This window comes from Elgaria multicarinata, chromosome 14 (genome assembly GCF_023053635.1).
Source record: "Elgaria multicarinata webbii isolate HBS135686 ecotype San Diego chromosome 14, rElgMul1.1.pri, whole genome shotgun sequence".
Classification (NCBI taxonomy): domain Eukaryota; kingdom Metazoa; phylum Chordata; class Lepidosauria; order Squamata; family Anguidae; genus Elgaria; species Elgaria multicarinata.
The window spans coordinates 29,481,784-29,495,762 of record NC_086184.1 but is presented as its reverse complement, the minus strand read 5'-3'; the positions used below and the strand labels follow the sequence as shown (position 1 = coordinate 29,495,762).

The 13,979-nt window shown below is 47.5% G+C and overlaps 2 protein-coding genes across 4 annotated transcripts in view; both read left to right on the top strand.

Annotated features, from left to right (window-relative positions):
* The window catches only part of ADGRG1 (adhesion G protein-coupled receptor G1), a 56,396-nt gene extending 45,292 nt beyond the window's left edge, over positions 1 to 11,104 (top strand). For all 3 annotated transcript variants that reach the window (XM_063141160.1, XM_063141161.1, XM_063141162.1), the window contains exons 9-14: positions 1,223 to 1,326; positions 1,427 to 1,545; positions 2,426 to 2,694; positions 4,204 to 4,312; positions 6,359 to 6,627; positions 10,737 to 11,104. In XM_063141160.1, coding sequence (XP_062997230.1) covers positions 1,223 to 1,326; positions 1,427 to 1,545; positions 2,426 to 2,694; positions 4,204 to 4,312; positions 6,359 to 6,627; positions 10,737 to 10,852 — 986 coding nt within the window. In that variant the 3' untranslated portion in view covers positions 10,853 to 11,104. The remainder of the gene's footprint in view (positions 1 to 1,222; positions 1,327 to 1,426; positions 1,546 to 2,425; positions 2,695 to 4,203; positions 4,313 to 6,358; positions 6,628 to 10,736) is intronic.
* Positions 1 to 13,979, top strand: part of TMEM170A (transmembrane protein 170A) — a 382,399-nt gene that overhangs the window by 366,629 nt on the left and 1,791 nt on the right. The gene's annotated exons all lie outside the window — the stretch shown is intronic.

Sequence of the window (13,979 nt, the reverse complement as noted above, 5' to 3'; positions counted from 1 at the left end):
CCGATGTTGTCAACACTGACTGGCAGCAGCAGGTCCCCAGGATTTCAGGCAGGAATATTTCCCACCTGGTGATGCTGGGGATTGAACCTGGCACCTTCTGCATGCAAAATAAAGTGAAATAGAAGGCTGTGGTTGAAAATAACAACAGTGATAACACTCAACCACAAAGGTACTAAGAAAATTTTATAGATGAATAATTCAAAAGTTATCACAAATGTACAAAAGACAGGCATATACCGTATTTCTTTGATTGTAAGACGCCATCGATTGTAAGACGCACACTAATTTCAGTACCGCCAACAGAAAAAAAGCTTTGATTCTAAGAAATAATAATCGCACCCGCGATTCTAAGACGCACCCCGTTTTTAGAGATGTTTGTATGGGGAAAAAAGTGCGCCTTAGAATTGAAGAAATATGGTAGATAACATTTACAAGGTGTACATCAAACATTCATAATGAAGCCTACAAAAAGTTGGCATCCATTAAACATTCATGACAAGAATCAATGATCTCATAAATACGCATCTAATAAATAATTTCATAAAGCGTCTAATAAACAGTAGTCCGGTACAAGTTCTGTTTCGAGAATTCTTCGTCAGTAGGACGCTGTAGAATGATACAAAAACACCTTACTCAGCATTTGTAACCAATCTCATTCGTTGTCATTTACTAGTAAATGACAACGAATGTGATTAGTCCTACTGACAAAGAATTCTCGATTTTTCGAGAATTCTTCGAACACACAATTTTTGTGAACTGCCCAGAGAACTTCGGCTATTGGGCGGTATAAAAATGTAATAAATAAATAAATAAATAAATAAATAAAATAAATCTTGTAAATGTTATCTATGTGCCTGTCTTTTGTACATTTGTGATATCTTTTGAATTATTCGTCTATAAAACTTTCTTAGTACCTTTGTGGTTGAGTGTTATCACTCCTATCTTACTATAACCTTCTGCATGCAAAGCAGGCGCTCTGCCATTGAGCTCCAGCCAAAGCCAACGTGAATGCCAGCTCCACAGGGCATAGGCACGTCCAGGGTCCCCAGCATTCTTACCTCCCCGTAGCACTGTTGGATGGAGCCCCAGGCCCTGAAAATGTCCGTCCTCACCACCCCAACATTTGTAGAATCAACAGCCCCCTCCGCATTGTACATGTGCTTGTTTATTTCTTCTGCTTAAAGACCCTGATCTCTAATGTGGGCTTTCCTTTTCGCCCTAGCTGGCCACTCCGGCGAGTGGAATGAGTCAGGTTGTGAAGTGGTGCGTGGGAAAACCCACCTGACCTGCCTTTGCGATCATCTCACCTTCTTCGCAGTGCTGATGGTGAGTGCTGCCTGCCTGCTGAGCTCCCCAAAGACCCCCCCCTCCCTTTCCTTCTTTTCCTCTTTGCTGGTTTTCTCAGACTGTTTCCGTCCACCATTAGGTGTCCTCCCCAGACGTCGACCCCGTCCACCATCATTATCTGACCGTCGTCACTTACGTCGGTTGCATCATTTCGGCATTGGCTTCGTTCCTCACCATCTTCTTCTTCCTGTGCTCGAGGTAGGGACGGCGTTCCTGCTCTGAATCGGAAATGGAGCAGGGGTTTTTTTGTAGCGGAGGTGGGTGGGAGGGCGGCTCAGAAGGAGGAAACAAGCCGAGGAATTCCTGGACCCCAGGGATGAAGATCTACGGGGGATGATCTGCTAGGCAGGAGCAGGGATGGGATGTTAGAAAAATCAGCAGTGCGGAGAGAGGGCAGAGCTGTGAGGAAGAAGACAACTGAGAGCATCCGTCCCCAATCCAGTGCCTCCATGTGCTGGACTGCAACTCCCATAATTCCCAGCCACCATGGCCAATGGGCAAGGCCAAAGGCAAAGAGGGTGAGCTCCAAGTAATAAACATACCAGCATATTTTAGTTTAACCCTCCTAGAACTAGCAACTAAGTCTTAAGAGAGGCATTTCAACCTTTTAGAATGGGGGGAAATTCACACAAATGCTGCAAAACCAGCAACCCCATACATGTCAGGAGAAAGGGGGCGGGCCCTCTGGGGAAACCTGAGGCCCCAGCTTTGGTTCCCCAGGTGAGCCAGATTTGGCCCATGGGCCTCAGGTTCTGCACCCTTGCTTTAATTGCCAAGGAGTATGGCAAGAAGTATCCAAACATTTCTTGACACTGGTACAAGCTGGCTGTAGCTTTTCAAATCCCACGCAAGAATGGGAAACAAATCTCCTCGGGGGCTAATAGTCCTGATGGACAGTTGCTACCTCCAGTATGCCTGTGTACACTGGTTGCTGGGGGACACGGGTAGGAGGGTGCTGTGGCACTCATGTCCTCCTTGTGAGCTTCCCGTGGGCAGCTGGTTGGCCACCGTTGAGCCAGGCAGACCGTTGGCTCTGCTTAAGTTGCGACATTCTTACCATGTTCTCCATCCCCCCCAGGAAGAAGCAGAGAGACCACATTGTCTACGTCCACATGAACCTCCTCTGGGCCATCTTCATCCTTGACATGAGCTTCCTCATCGCTGTGCCCCTGGCTCCCAGTGGCGGGGACGCGTCTTGCAAAGCTGGCGCCATGTTCCTGCACTTCGGCGTGCTCGCCTGCCTGACCTGGATGGGCATCGAGGGCTACAGCCTCTACCAGCTTGTGATTGAGGTCTTCCATTCCTACGTCAAACACCTCCTGCTCAAGCTCTGCCTCGTGGGCTGGGGTGAGTTCCAGAGGAGGGTGGGAATGGAGCAGATCTCTAGCAGGCCGGGCTACAGGAAGTCTTGACCCTAGGAAAAGTGGGCTACGAGAGAGAGAGAAAAGGCACATGGGGGTTACAGCCAATGCTAGACTGAGGGCGTTGCTAGACCTACCTGAAAATCTGGGTGTGGGGAGGGGCCAGCCCGTGCTACAAGTAGCGCGGGCTGTTGCTCCTATCCACACATCAGACACGACGGGCTACAGAAAAGCCCTGTCGCATCCGCCATTTTGATTTTGACTTAAAGGATGGGGTGCGCAGGAGCGCACCACCGGCAACGGTAAGTGGTGTTTTTTTTTTTAAGGGTTCCCTGCTCCCCCTCCACCCCTGATTTCCCCACGCTGGCCGCGATTCCCCCCTGCGATCTCTGCTTCCCCCCCGCGATCTCCCCATCCCCGATCTCTCCCCCTGCCCCGATGGGCCCAGTGCTCCTGTGGAATGCTGCACCCTGTCCGCCGCTTTTCCTGGCTACTCGCGAGTAATTGCAGTAGCCGGGAGAAGCGGCTCAGCCCGGGACCATGGGAAATACCGGGCCACAAGTGGTGCAGGTTATCCTGGGCCAAGGGAGGGTTACCCTTGCCTGAGCCCGGGATCCCCTGTGTGTCATCTGGACGCACAGGGGCCGGCCCAGGGCTCGCACCGGACTAACCTTTCCTCTAGCAAGGCCCTGACCTTGTGCGAATGGGACTTAAGTTAGGCTAACATTGGATACAGACCACTGTGAGAGGAGAAGCATCTGGTGCAGGGTACTGGCCAAGTGTGTGAGCAGATTGCTACGAAGCCCCCAATTCAAATCTTGCTACAGCCATTCACTCACAAGCTGGCCTTAGGCAAGCTGCTCTCTCTGAGGCTCAGGCCTGGTCTGCAGACACAGCAGAATTCGGAGGTAGAAAGGGCCACAGCTCTTGCAGGGGGCTACCATTTTTTCAAGCCTTCCTTTGTCCTTTGTTTAAACAAACACACACAGACACACATTGTCATTTAAACCAGATAAAATAAAGTTGAATCTCTTGATGAATTGTAGAGATTCAGCTCTATTTCCTGTGGTTTGGATAAGGATGGAGGTGTTTGTTTGTTTGTTTTTAAAAAGAAACATATTACATATGTGAATTGGCTCACCATTACACGGATGTCATAAAACTACGTTTTATGAATGGCAAGGCAACTGTGAAGGTAATTATTGATGTCTGTACTGTTTGCGCTTCAGTTACCTCTAACCACACAGTTTGCCTCTCTCCCTGCCCCACCCAGCATGTGGCCAATTTGAGGTTAACAGTCCATGCAACTGATGAATGCTTATGCCAGAATAAACCTGTCAGTCTTTCAGGTGCCACAAGACGTTTTGTTATTTTAGCAGGAAAGTCATTCATCAAGACTTAACAATAAAATAAATTTGTGTGAGAACAGAGATCTCCAAGGACCACGCCAAGGTGTGGGGTAGAAACATTAACTTGGGTTCTTCTCTCCCTGCAGGCTTTCCTATGTTCGTAGTCACTCTGATCTTTGTGGTTGATCAGTCGCACTATGGACCCGTCTCCTTTAAAGTCTACGAGTCCCCTGAGAGATACACCAATGCAACCATGTAAGTTTTGGGGGGCTGAATAAGGGGGGCAGGACAAAGTAGCTCCCATTGCCATGTTGATTCAGGCAGCTGCATTCACCATTTAGCAATAGACCAGGGGTGCAGAACCACAGGCCACTGGGGGGGGCGCAAATCCAGCCCTCTGAGGATCCCAATCCAGTCCTCCTGGGTTCCCCAGAAGGCTCCACCCTCTTCCCTGGCCCCACCCTCTTTCGCCCAACCACTGATCATTTCCTAGCTTTCATGCAGATTTTCCCAGTCAAAAGCTTTCAGCTAAAATAGGCTGGTAATTTTGCCCCCTCCCCTTTTGGCTTCAGTCCTGCCCACCACCGGAATGTGGCCCCCGAGAACATCTCTGGAATAGAGTCTGGCTCTCGGGCTGAAAGAGGATCTGAACACTTGGGGCGAAGTCAGGGAAAGGGTGTGGCCACCTGGGGACCCCCAGACGGCTGGATTTATCCGCTGGACATGAGGTTCTGTAGCCCTTCCTTAGATGTTACTGCTGTGGCTGCAACAAACGTTGCTCTTTACAGGTTCTATATAAGCAGCCAGAGCAAGGAACACCAGATGTTGTTGTCTGAATGAGAGAGGGCAAATTACACATCCAGGCAGATGTGTCATTTGCAGCTCCTGGTTCATCTCAGCTAGGGATGGATGAACCACCTTGCCCTGTACTCAGCTGGCTGAACTGGTGCCACTTACCCTCCCCATTTATTGTTTTACTATTTATTTATTTAGAATATTTATATACCGCTCCCCATTGAAAAATTTCGGAGCGGTATACAAGATAAAATGAAAATAAAAACAGAATAAAACAGTCAAAACAAAATTTAAAAGAAGCAAGAACAGAGATTCAAGGCTGCATATTAAGGAAAGGCTTCTTGGAATAAAGATGTTTTCAGGAGGCACCTAAAGGAGCAAAAGGTTGGCACCTGCCTGACCTCCAGAGGCAGGGAGTTCCACAGGAGGGGGGCCACCACGCTGAAGGCTCTTCCCCTGGTGGATTCCAATCGGAGGATGGATCTAGGTGGAACCACCAGGAGCAGGCCCTCAGATGACCTCAGTGACCGGGCAGGTTGGTAGGCGAGAAGGCGCTCTCTCAGGTATCCTGGTCCCAAGTTGTTTAGGGCTTTGTAAACAAGTACAAGAACCTTAAACCTGGCCCAGTAGTGAATAGGCAGCCAGTGAACAGCACCATGTACATTGATGGTGCTATATTATTATTATTATTATATTATTATTATTATTAATGAATGGGAACCTGCCAGGCAGCCCGTGGGCGCTCAGTGAGCAGGGCTCGGGCGCCTGAGTCCTCAGCGACCTGTAAAGCAGCCATTCAGGTGTGTAATCTTGAGTACATGACCATGTTACAACCGCCATTTGCATAAGGTGTCTTTTATCTAAAACAATGAACTTCCCTTTCTACGCAAAACAGCAGCTCACTGCGCCTGCTCATTGAACACCTGTGGACCGCCCGGCAGGAGCTGAAGACAGCGGATAAGCGATGGCGGTCCACGGACGGCAGTCTGGGAAGCCAGGTGGGGAGAGTCTATCGGACTCCACCCTCTTGGACTTCAGCAACATCCCTAGTCTGAGAGGCAGAGCTGACATTGGGGAAGGGGATGATGGTGTAAAAACGCCCTTTCTCCGGCCCTGAATATGCAGCTGCTGTTCTTTAGAGGATTCACAATGTATAGAAAAGTCTTGAACACACCCACCTTTAGTCATTTGTGACCTAAAAGAAAAGAACCAACATTTTAGCTTCCAGACGTGGTTGCCTGGATATGATTTTTTTACTCACCATGGGTGACCAGGCTATTTCCAAGCTTGAAAATACATTTAATCTTTCTAAACTGCATTTGTATTCTAGTTTCTGCATTTTTTAAAACCACCACCACCATGAAGTGGATTAGTGCAGCATCAAAGAACACTGCATAGTTTTATCTCGGGAGAAGGCTCTCTAGGGACAAAAGGTGGAAGGAACATGCTTTGGAGACGTCCCAGTTCAGTGCCACAGACCTCAAACCTCTGCCTTTTCTTTTCCAGTTGCTGGATCACAAAAAAGGAGATCAACAACTACCTGAACTTGGGATTTTTAAGCCTGGTGCTCTTCTTCAACAGTATCATCCTGGCCGCTATGGTGCGAGAGATCCTCAAACTGAGATACCGGGAAAAGCACTGGGAATACGCCGTGATGCTTCTGGGACTGAGTTGTGTCCTGGGCATCCCTTGGGGGCTGATCTTCTTCTCGTTCACCTCTGGAACCTTCAAGCTTGTGGCCGTCTACCTTTTCACCATCATCAACTCTCTCCAAGGTCAGTGGGTCCGGCGGATTCTTTCTCCCAGTACTTCAAGCAGCCTGGGAAGAATGTGTGTGTAGTGAGTGACCTCAAGTTGGAGTAAACCATCCTTCCTTGACCTGGCACCCTTACGATGGGTTGTACTACAACTGCTATCATTCCCTGGCAGCATAGCCATTGTTTCCCTAGGAACTCTGGGAAATGTAGTTTTGTGGCAAATTCCTGAAGATCAGCTGCTGTTTAGTCAGTTTTAGGAATCTTGTAGCATCTTAGACCAATGGATTTGAGACGAAAGCTATTTGTTATCTCCCAAGGCATCATCATGGCTGTGGGTATCAATGTACCACTGAACAGCTTTCTTGATGCCCAGTAAGGTGCCCTAGTGCTGCCACTTTTCTTTTCTTTTCAACTCATTTTCTTACTGTAACGCGCTCTACGTGGGGCTGCCTTTGAAGAGTGTTCGGAAACTCCAGCTGGTTCAAAGAGCTGCATCCAGATTGTTGACTGGGGCTGGTTACAGAGAGCAGACAACTCCCCTGTTAAAACAGCTCCACTGGCTTCCAGTCTGTTTCCGGGCACCATTCAAAGTGCTGGTTATGACCTATAAAGCTCTATATGGTTCGGGTCCAGGTTATTTGAAAGAACGTATTCTCCCTTATGAGCCTGCCCGTGCTTTGAGATCTTCTGGAGAAGCCCTTCTTTCAGTCCCACCTTCTTCACAGGCACGCTTGGTGGGAACATGGGAGAGGGCCTTCTCGGTGGCTGCTCCGGTGCTCTGGAACTCTCTTCCCAGGGAAGCTAGGCTGGCTCCCTCCTTGATGGGCTTTCGGAAGCAGGCTAAAACTTTTTTGTTCCAGCAGGCCTTTGGAGAATAATCCAGCCCTCCATCTATGTTAATGTCTTATAATTTTGTTGTGTATTTTTTAATTGTTTATGGTTTTGTTTCCCTCCCCCCCTCCATGTATATTTTAAACTTTGTAAGGCCGCCTTGAGGCCCAGTATTGGGCAAAAGGCGGGATACAAATAAATATAATAATAATAATGATAATGATGATAATAATAATAATAATAATAATAATAATAATAATAATAATAACCGGCAGCTGGAATTGCTGTGAAAAAGGTTTCTGCTAGTGCTGAACACTGGGGTCAAAGGCGCTGTTTAGGGTTTGGGGGCTCAGCCCTGCCTCTGCCACCTGCTCAGTCTTTTGGGCAGGATACTTCTCCTTTGCCACACCTCCCCTGCCCACAACACTTGCTCAAACTCCCGAACGTACCCAAGGCCCCAAAAGGTCCCTTATTCTGCCTCACTTTCGGAGTTCAGTGAGGAGGCTGAGGAGGAATTGCCCTGTTAGTGATCTCTGACCTCCTCACTGCCATGGCAATTTTATTGGTCCAAGCTTGTCATGCAGAGAAACCTCTTACCTCTCTTCTCTTTTTGCACCTGCCCACCTCCCTCAGGTCAAATTAGAAGTGAAGATTAGCCTCTCACCCAAAGCCATGACAAGAGGGTCATTCTTTTCTCTGCAAGAGCCCGAATCTCCTTAGAAAGGCCAGTCTAGAGCTTTGTTCAGAGAGTTCAGGATGTTTTGAAAGAGGCTTGTTTTTCAACCTTCATCCTGCTTCTGCCTCTGGTCAAACAGGTGTTGTAGGCTTTTGAGTGGCTTCCAAAACCTGCAGAATCTGTTTGACTAGAGGTGATTATAGGGCAACGAATGCGTGTATACAAACCCATTTCAACAGTCTTTTAAATCATTACTATTGGCGTCATCTATTGCCTCTCTTCAACCCTAATTCTAACATCCTGGTTTTACTTTTAACAATTTGGTCACTCTGCCCAGACCTGGTCATGTCCAGCCACTCCTGCACCAACTCCTTGCAGACGCCTTTCAGGTGACTGGGGCCCTTTAAATTTTTTTTAAACTTCATCTATGTTCTTTGCCTATTTTCTTCCTTGAATTTTTATTTCTGATAAAAATTCCAGCTAGCTGTTCACTGATGCTAGAGAAGGCATCCAGGTTACAGCTGCCTGCCATGGACAAAGTATGTCTTATCCTCCTCTTCTCTCTTTGGAAAAAAGGCAACTTATCTTTAAAGTGTGATTAAGTAATAAAAAGGTTGTCTGTTAGTATTCTTTGCCAAGGCTCTTTCACTTTAATTAGACTGTTTTTCCTGTGCTGAGTTTTTCCTTAAAAGGTCCTTTCACTCTAATTCAGCCTTCCTCAACCTGGGGCGCTCCAGATGTGTTGGACTACAACTCCCAGAATGCCCCAGCTCTGGCTGGGGCATTCTGGGAGATGCAGTCCAACACATCTGGAGCGCCCCAGGTTGAGGAAGGCTGCGCTAATTAGATTGTTTTTCCAGCACTGAAGAAATTAAAAATAAAATAACCAATGTAGACAATGATGCACTGTGTAAGGGGAAGACAGGGATGAGGAAGAAATTCATCCAGTTCACATTTTAATATTAATTTACCTAATTTTGCACAGAAACGCAGTTACCCTTTTAAATTCGCACACCTCTGAATTTTGCAGTGGAATTCTCCAGTCAAAATATATATGCAAAGATCCACATATTAAGGGAAATCATGTTTAAAAATGCATTTTAAACTGCCCAGAGAGCTTTGGCTATGGGGCGGTATATAAATGCAATAAACATTAAAAATTAAATAAAAATTGCTTTAAAATGGCATCTTAGGCAAAAATGCACACAAAAATAAATGTAGAAATGTGCCCAAAATGCTTCTAAGTTTTCATGCAAACTTTTGAAAAACAATTTCTCAAAGTTTGGGTCAAATCTAATTTGAGATAGGAGAAATTCTCAAAGTTGGAGAAGGACTGAATTTAAGATTGGGAAAGTGAGAGAAACTGAAATCAACAGATTTGACCATTCCTAGTTACAAAAGTGCCTACAGAGGCCTAGAGAGGCCTTCAGTCTGCAGGGTGGGATGGGAAATTTCCTTTGAGTGAGGTGAGAAGACTTCAGTCAAGTTTCTCAAGACCTCTTCAGCTGGTTCTGCTTGTCTGGAACTTCAGCCCTGCAACAACCAGCACGACTCCTTTGGCTCGCACGATTCCCATTTTCAGTTAGCCTCATGCTTTCTGGTGAAAGGAAGCAATGTGAGGAAATCCAGTTATTTAGAAATAATCGAAAGACTGTCATACCACATAGGAAACTGCATAAACGGAATCACTGGTCTGTTTAGCTAAGTATTGTTTACCCTGGCTGGTTGCAGCTCTCCAGGGTTTCAGGTTGGAGTCTTTTCCAACCTGGAGGAGAGATGCCGGGAGATGGAGATGCCGGAATTCGAACCTGGGACATTCTGCATGCAAGGCAGGTGCTCTGCCATGGAGCTATGGCACAACTCATCTGCAAGGGATACAGGAAGCTGTTTTATATTGTGTCAGATCTTTGCGCCATCTAGCTCAGTGTTATTGACATTGACTGGCAACAGCACTCCAGGGTTTCTGATGGGCATCTTTCCTGTTGGAAAGTCTGGTGTGACTTACAGCAGAGTTGCCTTATATGGAGAAAGTGTGGCAACACAGTATTTAGTGTTGGAGGCAATAAACACAGGCTCGAGCCAGTTTAAAAGGAGTTCAAGTCAATTTACTTAGTGGCTTTATACACATCATCACAGAAGGCTATCAAACACTCTTTTAACTAAAAGCACCCGCTAAGGCTGGGTGTGTGCGTGTAAGTGAGTGAAGGCAGGAGATACGGTTATCTGCTTCCTTTCCGGAGAGACCACTTGTTGTAGAGGCAAGATAAGAGTAGGAAAAGAGAAGAGGAAGGAGAGGGAGCAGGAAAATGAACTGATCAGACCACAAGGGGGATGACTATCGCTCCCTAGTGGAAGCATGTGGAGTCGTTTCCATTATCCAACATTTCCTAGCCCTACCTGGAGAAGCCAGGGGCAGAATCTGGAGCCTTCTGCATACAAAGCAGATGCCACTGAGCAATGGACCTCCCTGATGTTGGTTGCTGGCAACATGGGAGTCATGACGGGTGCAAGTCCTGACCCACTGCAGTTCCTGGCCACTCCCCAGTTCCTCAATCCTCTCCAGCTGCTGCCTGTATTCTATTCTTCTATTCTGTTAACTACTCCTCTCTTCTCTCCACAGGCTTCCTGATCTTCCTTTGGTACTTGGCGAAAGTCCTGCAGTCCCACAAGAAGGAGTCCATGCAGTTCGCCTCTTCTAACAGCATGCGGCTTCCTTCCAGCAGTACCAGCATATGATCCCGCGGAGACGGCTCTGGGCTTCGACGTTCTGCATTGGCTCCTTTTGGAACTCAATAGAAAATCACTTCTGTGTATATGTATTATTTCTTCTTTGGGGGAGGGGTTGGAAAGACATGTTCATCCTTGAATAATATCGGCAATGTCTCTTTTTGTAATGTAAATATTATTTTTTAAACTCTGGTGTAAAAAGTTCTATGAAAGTACTTTGGAATTGAAAACGCAATAATTAAACAGTCTTGCTAAGGACACCTTTTGGAGGCTGCGGATGCTTTCTCGATGACAACAGAGTGAAGAATTTAAAGGGTGGTGCCTCCGTCTTCTGAAGCATCCGTTGCGGTAGTGCATTCCACAGCAGGCCGGATCCAGTGCCTCCTGCTTGCTGGCTACGCCCCACCTAGAGCGTGTTCTAGCAGGGTTCCAGCCATCGGTCCAGGCTTCCTGTTTCCTTCTGGGCATAATCCGAAGAATTCAAACACATAATTCAAATGCAGTTCTCATGTGAAGCAAAGAGTATGGAACAAAACCAGCCATTCAGTTCCATTTGGTGGAGTGCTGTGTAGGCAGGGAACCAGGGAAACATCCAGGTACACTACGGGACACCAGCCGGCATGATTTTTGAGTACCAAGTTTGGGTTAATGTTATCAACACCCTTCTTGGTCACTTTATCCAATTGCAAAATAACATTTTAGGTAGGGGTGTGCACGGACACCCCGATCCGCCCCATGGGCCGATCTGAAAATTTCGGATTGGCCCACTCTGCTCCGCCCCGCTTCGCCCATAGTCCACTCCTCTTCGCTGCGGAGCTCCGGCTCCGAATCGGAGCTCCGCAGTGGAGGGGAGTGGTGCCAGGGAGAGGAGGGAGGGGGGGTTTACCGGGCCCTGCCGCTGTCGCCGCCTGTGCGGCGACAGCGGCAGAGCCCGGTAAGGGACCAAGGGGGAGAGGGGCCTTACCTGCGTCCGTCCGCGGTCCCTCGGCTTCTTTAATTGAGCCCGTGGCTCAACCAGGAAGTCTAGGCCGCAAGTGCGGCCTAGACTTTCTAGTTGAGCCGCGGGCTCAATTGAAGAAGCCGAGGGACCGCGGACGGACACAGGTAAGGGAGAGGAGGGAGGGGGGTTACCAGGCCCTGCCGCTGTCACTGCATGGGCGACAGCGACAGCGGCAGGGCCCGGTAAACCCCACTTACCTTTCTTGTGGAGCTCTGGATCGAGGCAAAGGATCCGCCTTCACCTCGATCCTCTTTGCAACGCTCCGCCGGCCCCCCAATCCTCTTCGCCTCCGCCTTAAGGGTAGGCAAAGCCCCCCGCTCCGCTCCTGCTTCTCCGGTTCGAGGAGAAGCGGAGCACATCCCTAATTTTAGACCACCTTGAAGATGAATTCTCTCTCTCTCTCTCTCTCTCTCTCTCTCTCTCTCATAGGCTGTAAACTATGTGCCAATTTAACACCTGTAATGGGAGAAATAACCTTGCTCTCAGTGGAGCCTAAAGAACACAGAATCAAACTTGCTGATAACTTCAAAGGCAGATTTCAGTGTGAAAGAGTTGAAGTAGAGTTCTTATTTTGTTTTGGGGCAGGGTGGCTTCCAGGTCAGCAGCAAAGCATACAAGCCCTTGCGTCACAACCAATGTTAGTGTCTGAGGTGCCACAAGACACCTTTTGTGTTTGGGAATGATTAACCCAGCTGCCCGTCTAGACTTTGGCATAGTAATTTAGTTTGTGTTGAAGTGTGCCAGGAGAAGAAGCTGGGAGGCAGGTCTACAAGACGGAGGATGGGTTTTGGCACATGGGGAGTGTTGGGGGCAACTGGCCAACGAGGGCCTCGAAAGGAAGAAGTGTGGCATGATGGGAGGGGTGGTTTCTGAAGTTATGGGTAAGCCCTGAAAGGATCTCGAAGATAAAATCCTTTCACACGTGTTTTAGAAGAATTTATTGCAAAACCCTTCTAAAACGGTTTACGTTGGGAAGGGTCGTAGCCTGTGCTTTGCATGCAGAAGCCTCTAAGTTAAGAATAAACCAAAAAATCAGAGGCATATTTATTCGGGGAGTAGAATATAAATTAAATATGTTTGCTAACGACATGCTTCTCACGATCAGTGATGCCCCCACAGGTCTATTCCAGATACAACAGGAGCTAAACACCTTTAAGAGAGTAGCAGGACTCAAAATAAACATTGAAAAATCCACCCTCATGTCCTTAAATATACACCTCCCTCACCCCCCAAGGTCACAAACTCGCTCTGTGCAACATCAGGACTCAAATCATGCTTTGGAGGTTTCTGCTATTTAGGCGTGACTATAACAAGAGATCCCCTCCAGTTATTTAAAAGAAATTTTGGCCAACTACGTAGACAGATGTTAAACAATCTCACTAAATGGAGTCGATTAAACCTTACATGGCTTGGCAGAATAGCTGCTGTAAAGATGCCCTTATTGCCTAAATTTTTATTTCTTTATCAGGTCCTACCCATTAAAATCCCGGCTAAGCGCTTCTCCAAATGGCAAGCTACGCTGGATCGCTTTGTCAGTGGAGGCAAACGTTCTGGTATAAACAAGCAAACGCTCTATAGAAAGCGCTCTAAAGGAGGCTTGGCAGTGCCTAACCTGCTGGCATACTTTGAGGCTTTCCAGCATAGGCAGTTAATTAGATTAATAAAATGCGAGGCTAATATCCCACGGGTACACTGTCTGCTTTCCCCTTTTTAAATCTTTCGTGGGCGACCATTAAACAGATTTCTAACCCATTCACACGGCTCACTTCTGCCATCTGGAAAAAATGGTCCACCCATCTTTCTCTCTATTAGACGCGCTGGAACAAGAAGGGAATCTATCGATTGAGAGACTTTGTGGACGAGGGTCGAGTTATTAATGATAGCAAGCTAAAGGACAAGTTAAATGGTATTAAATTCTCTTGGTTTCAAATGCGGCAAGTAAAAACTTCCTTAAAACCCAGGTTTGGCCAGGGAGTAGACCTCCGCCCCCTCACTCCCTTTGAACAACTATGCCTAAGTCCTAAGGGAAAAGATAAGGGACTGACCTCAGAAATAGGGCTGTGCTCCGCTTCTCCTCGGACTGGAGAAGCAGAAGCGGATCGGGGTGCTTCGCCTCCCCTTAAGGCGGAGGCGAAG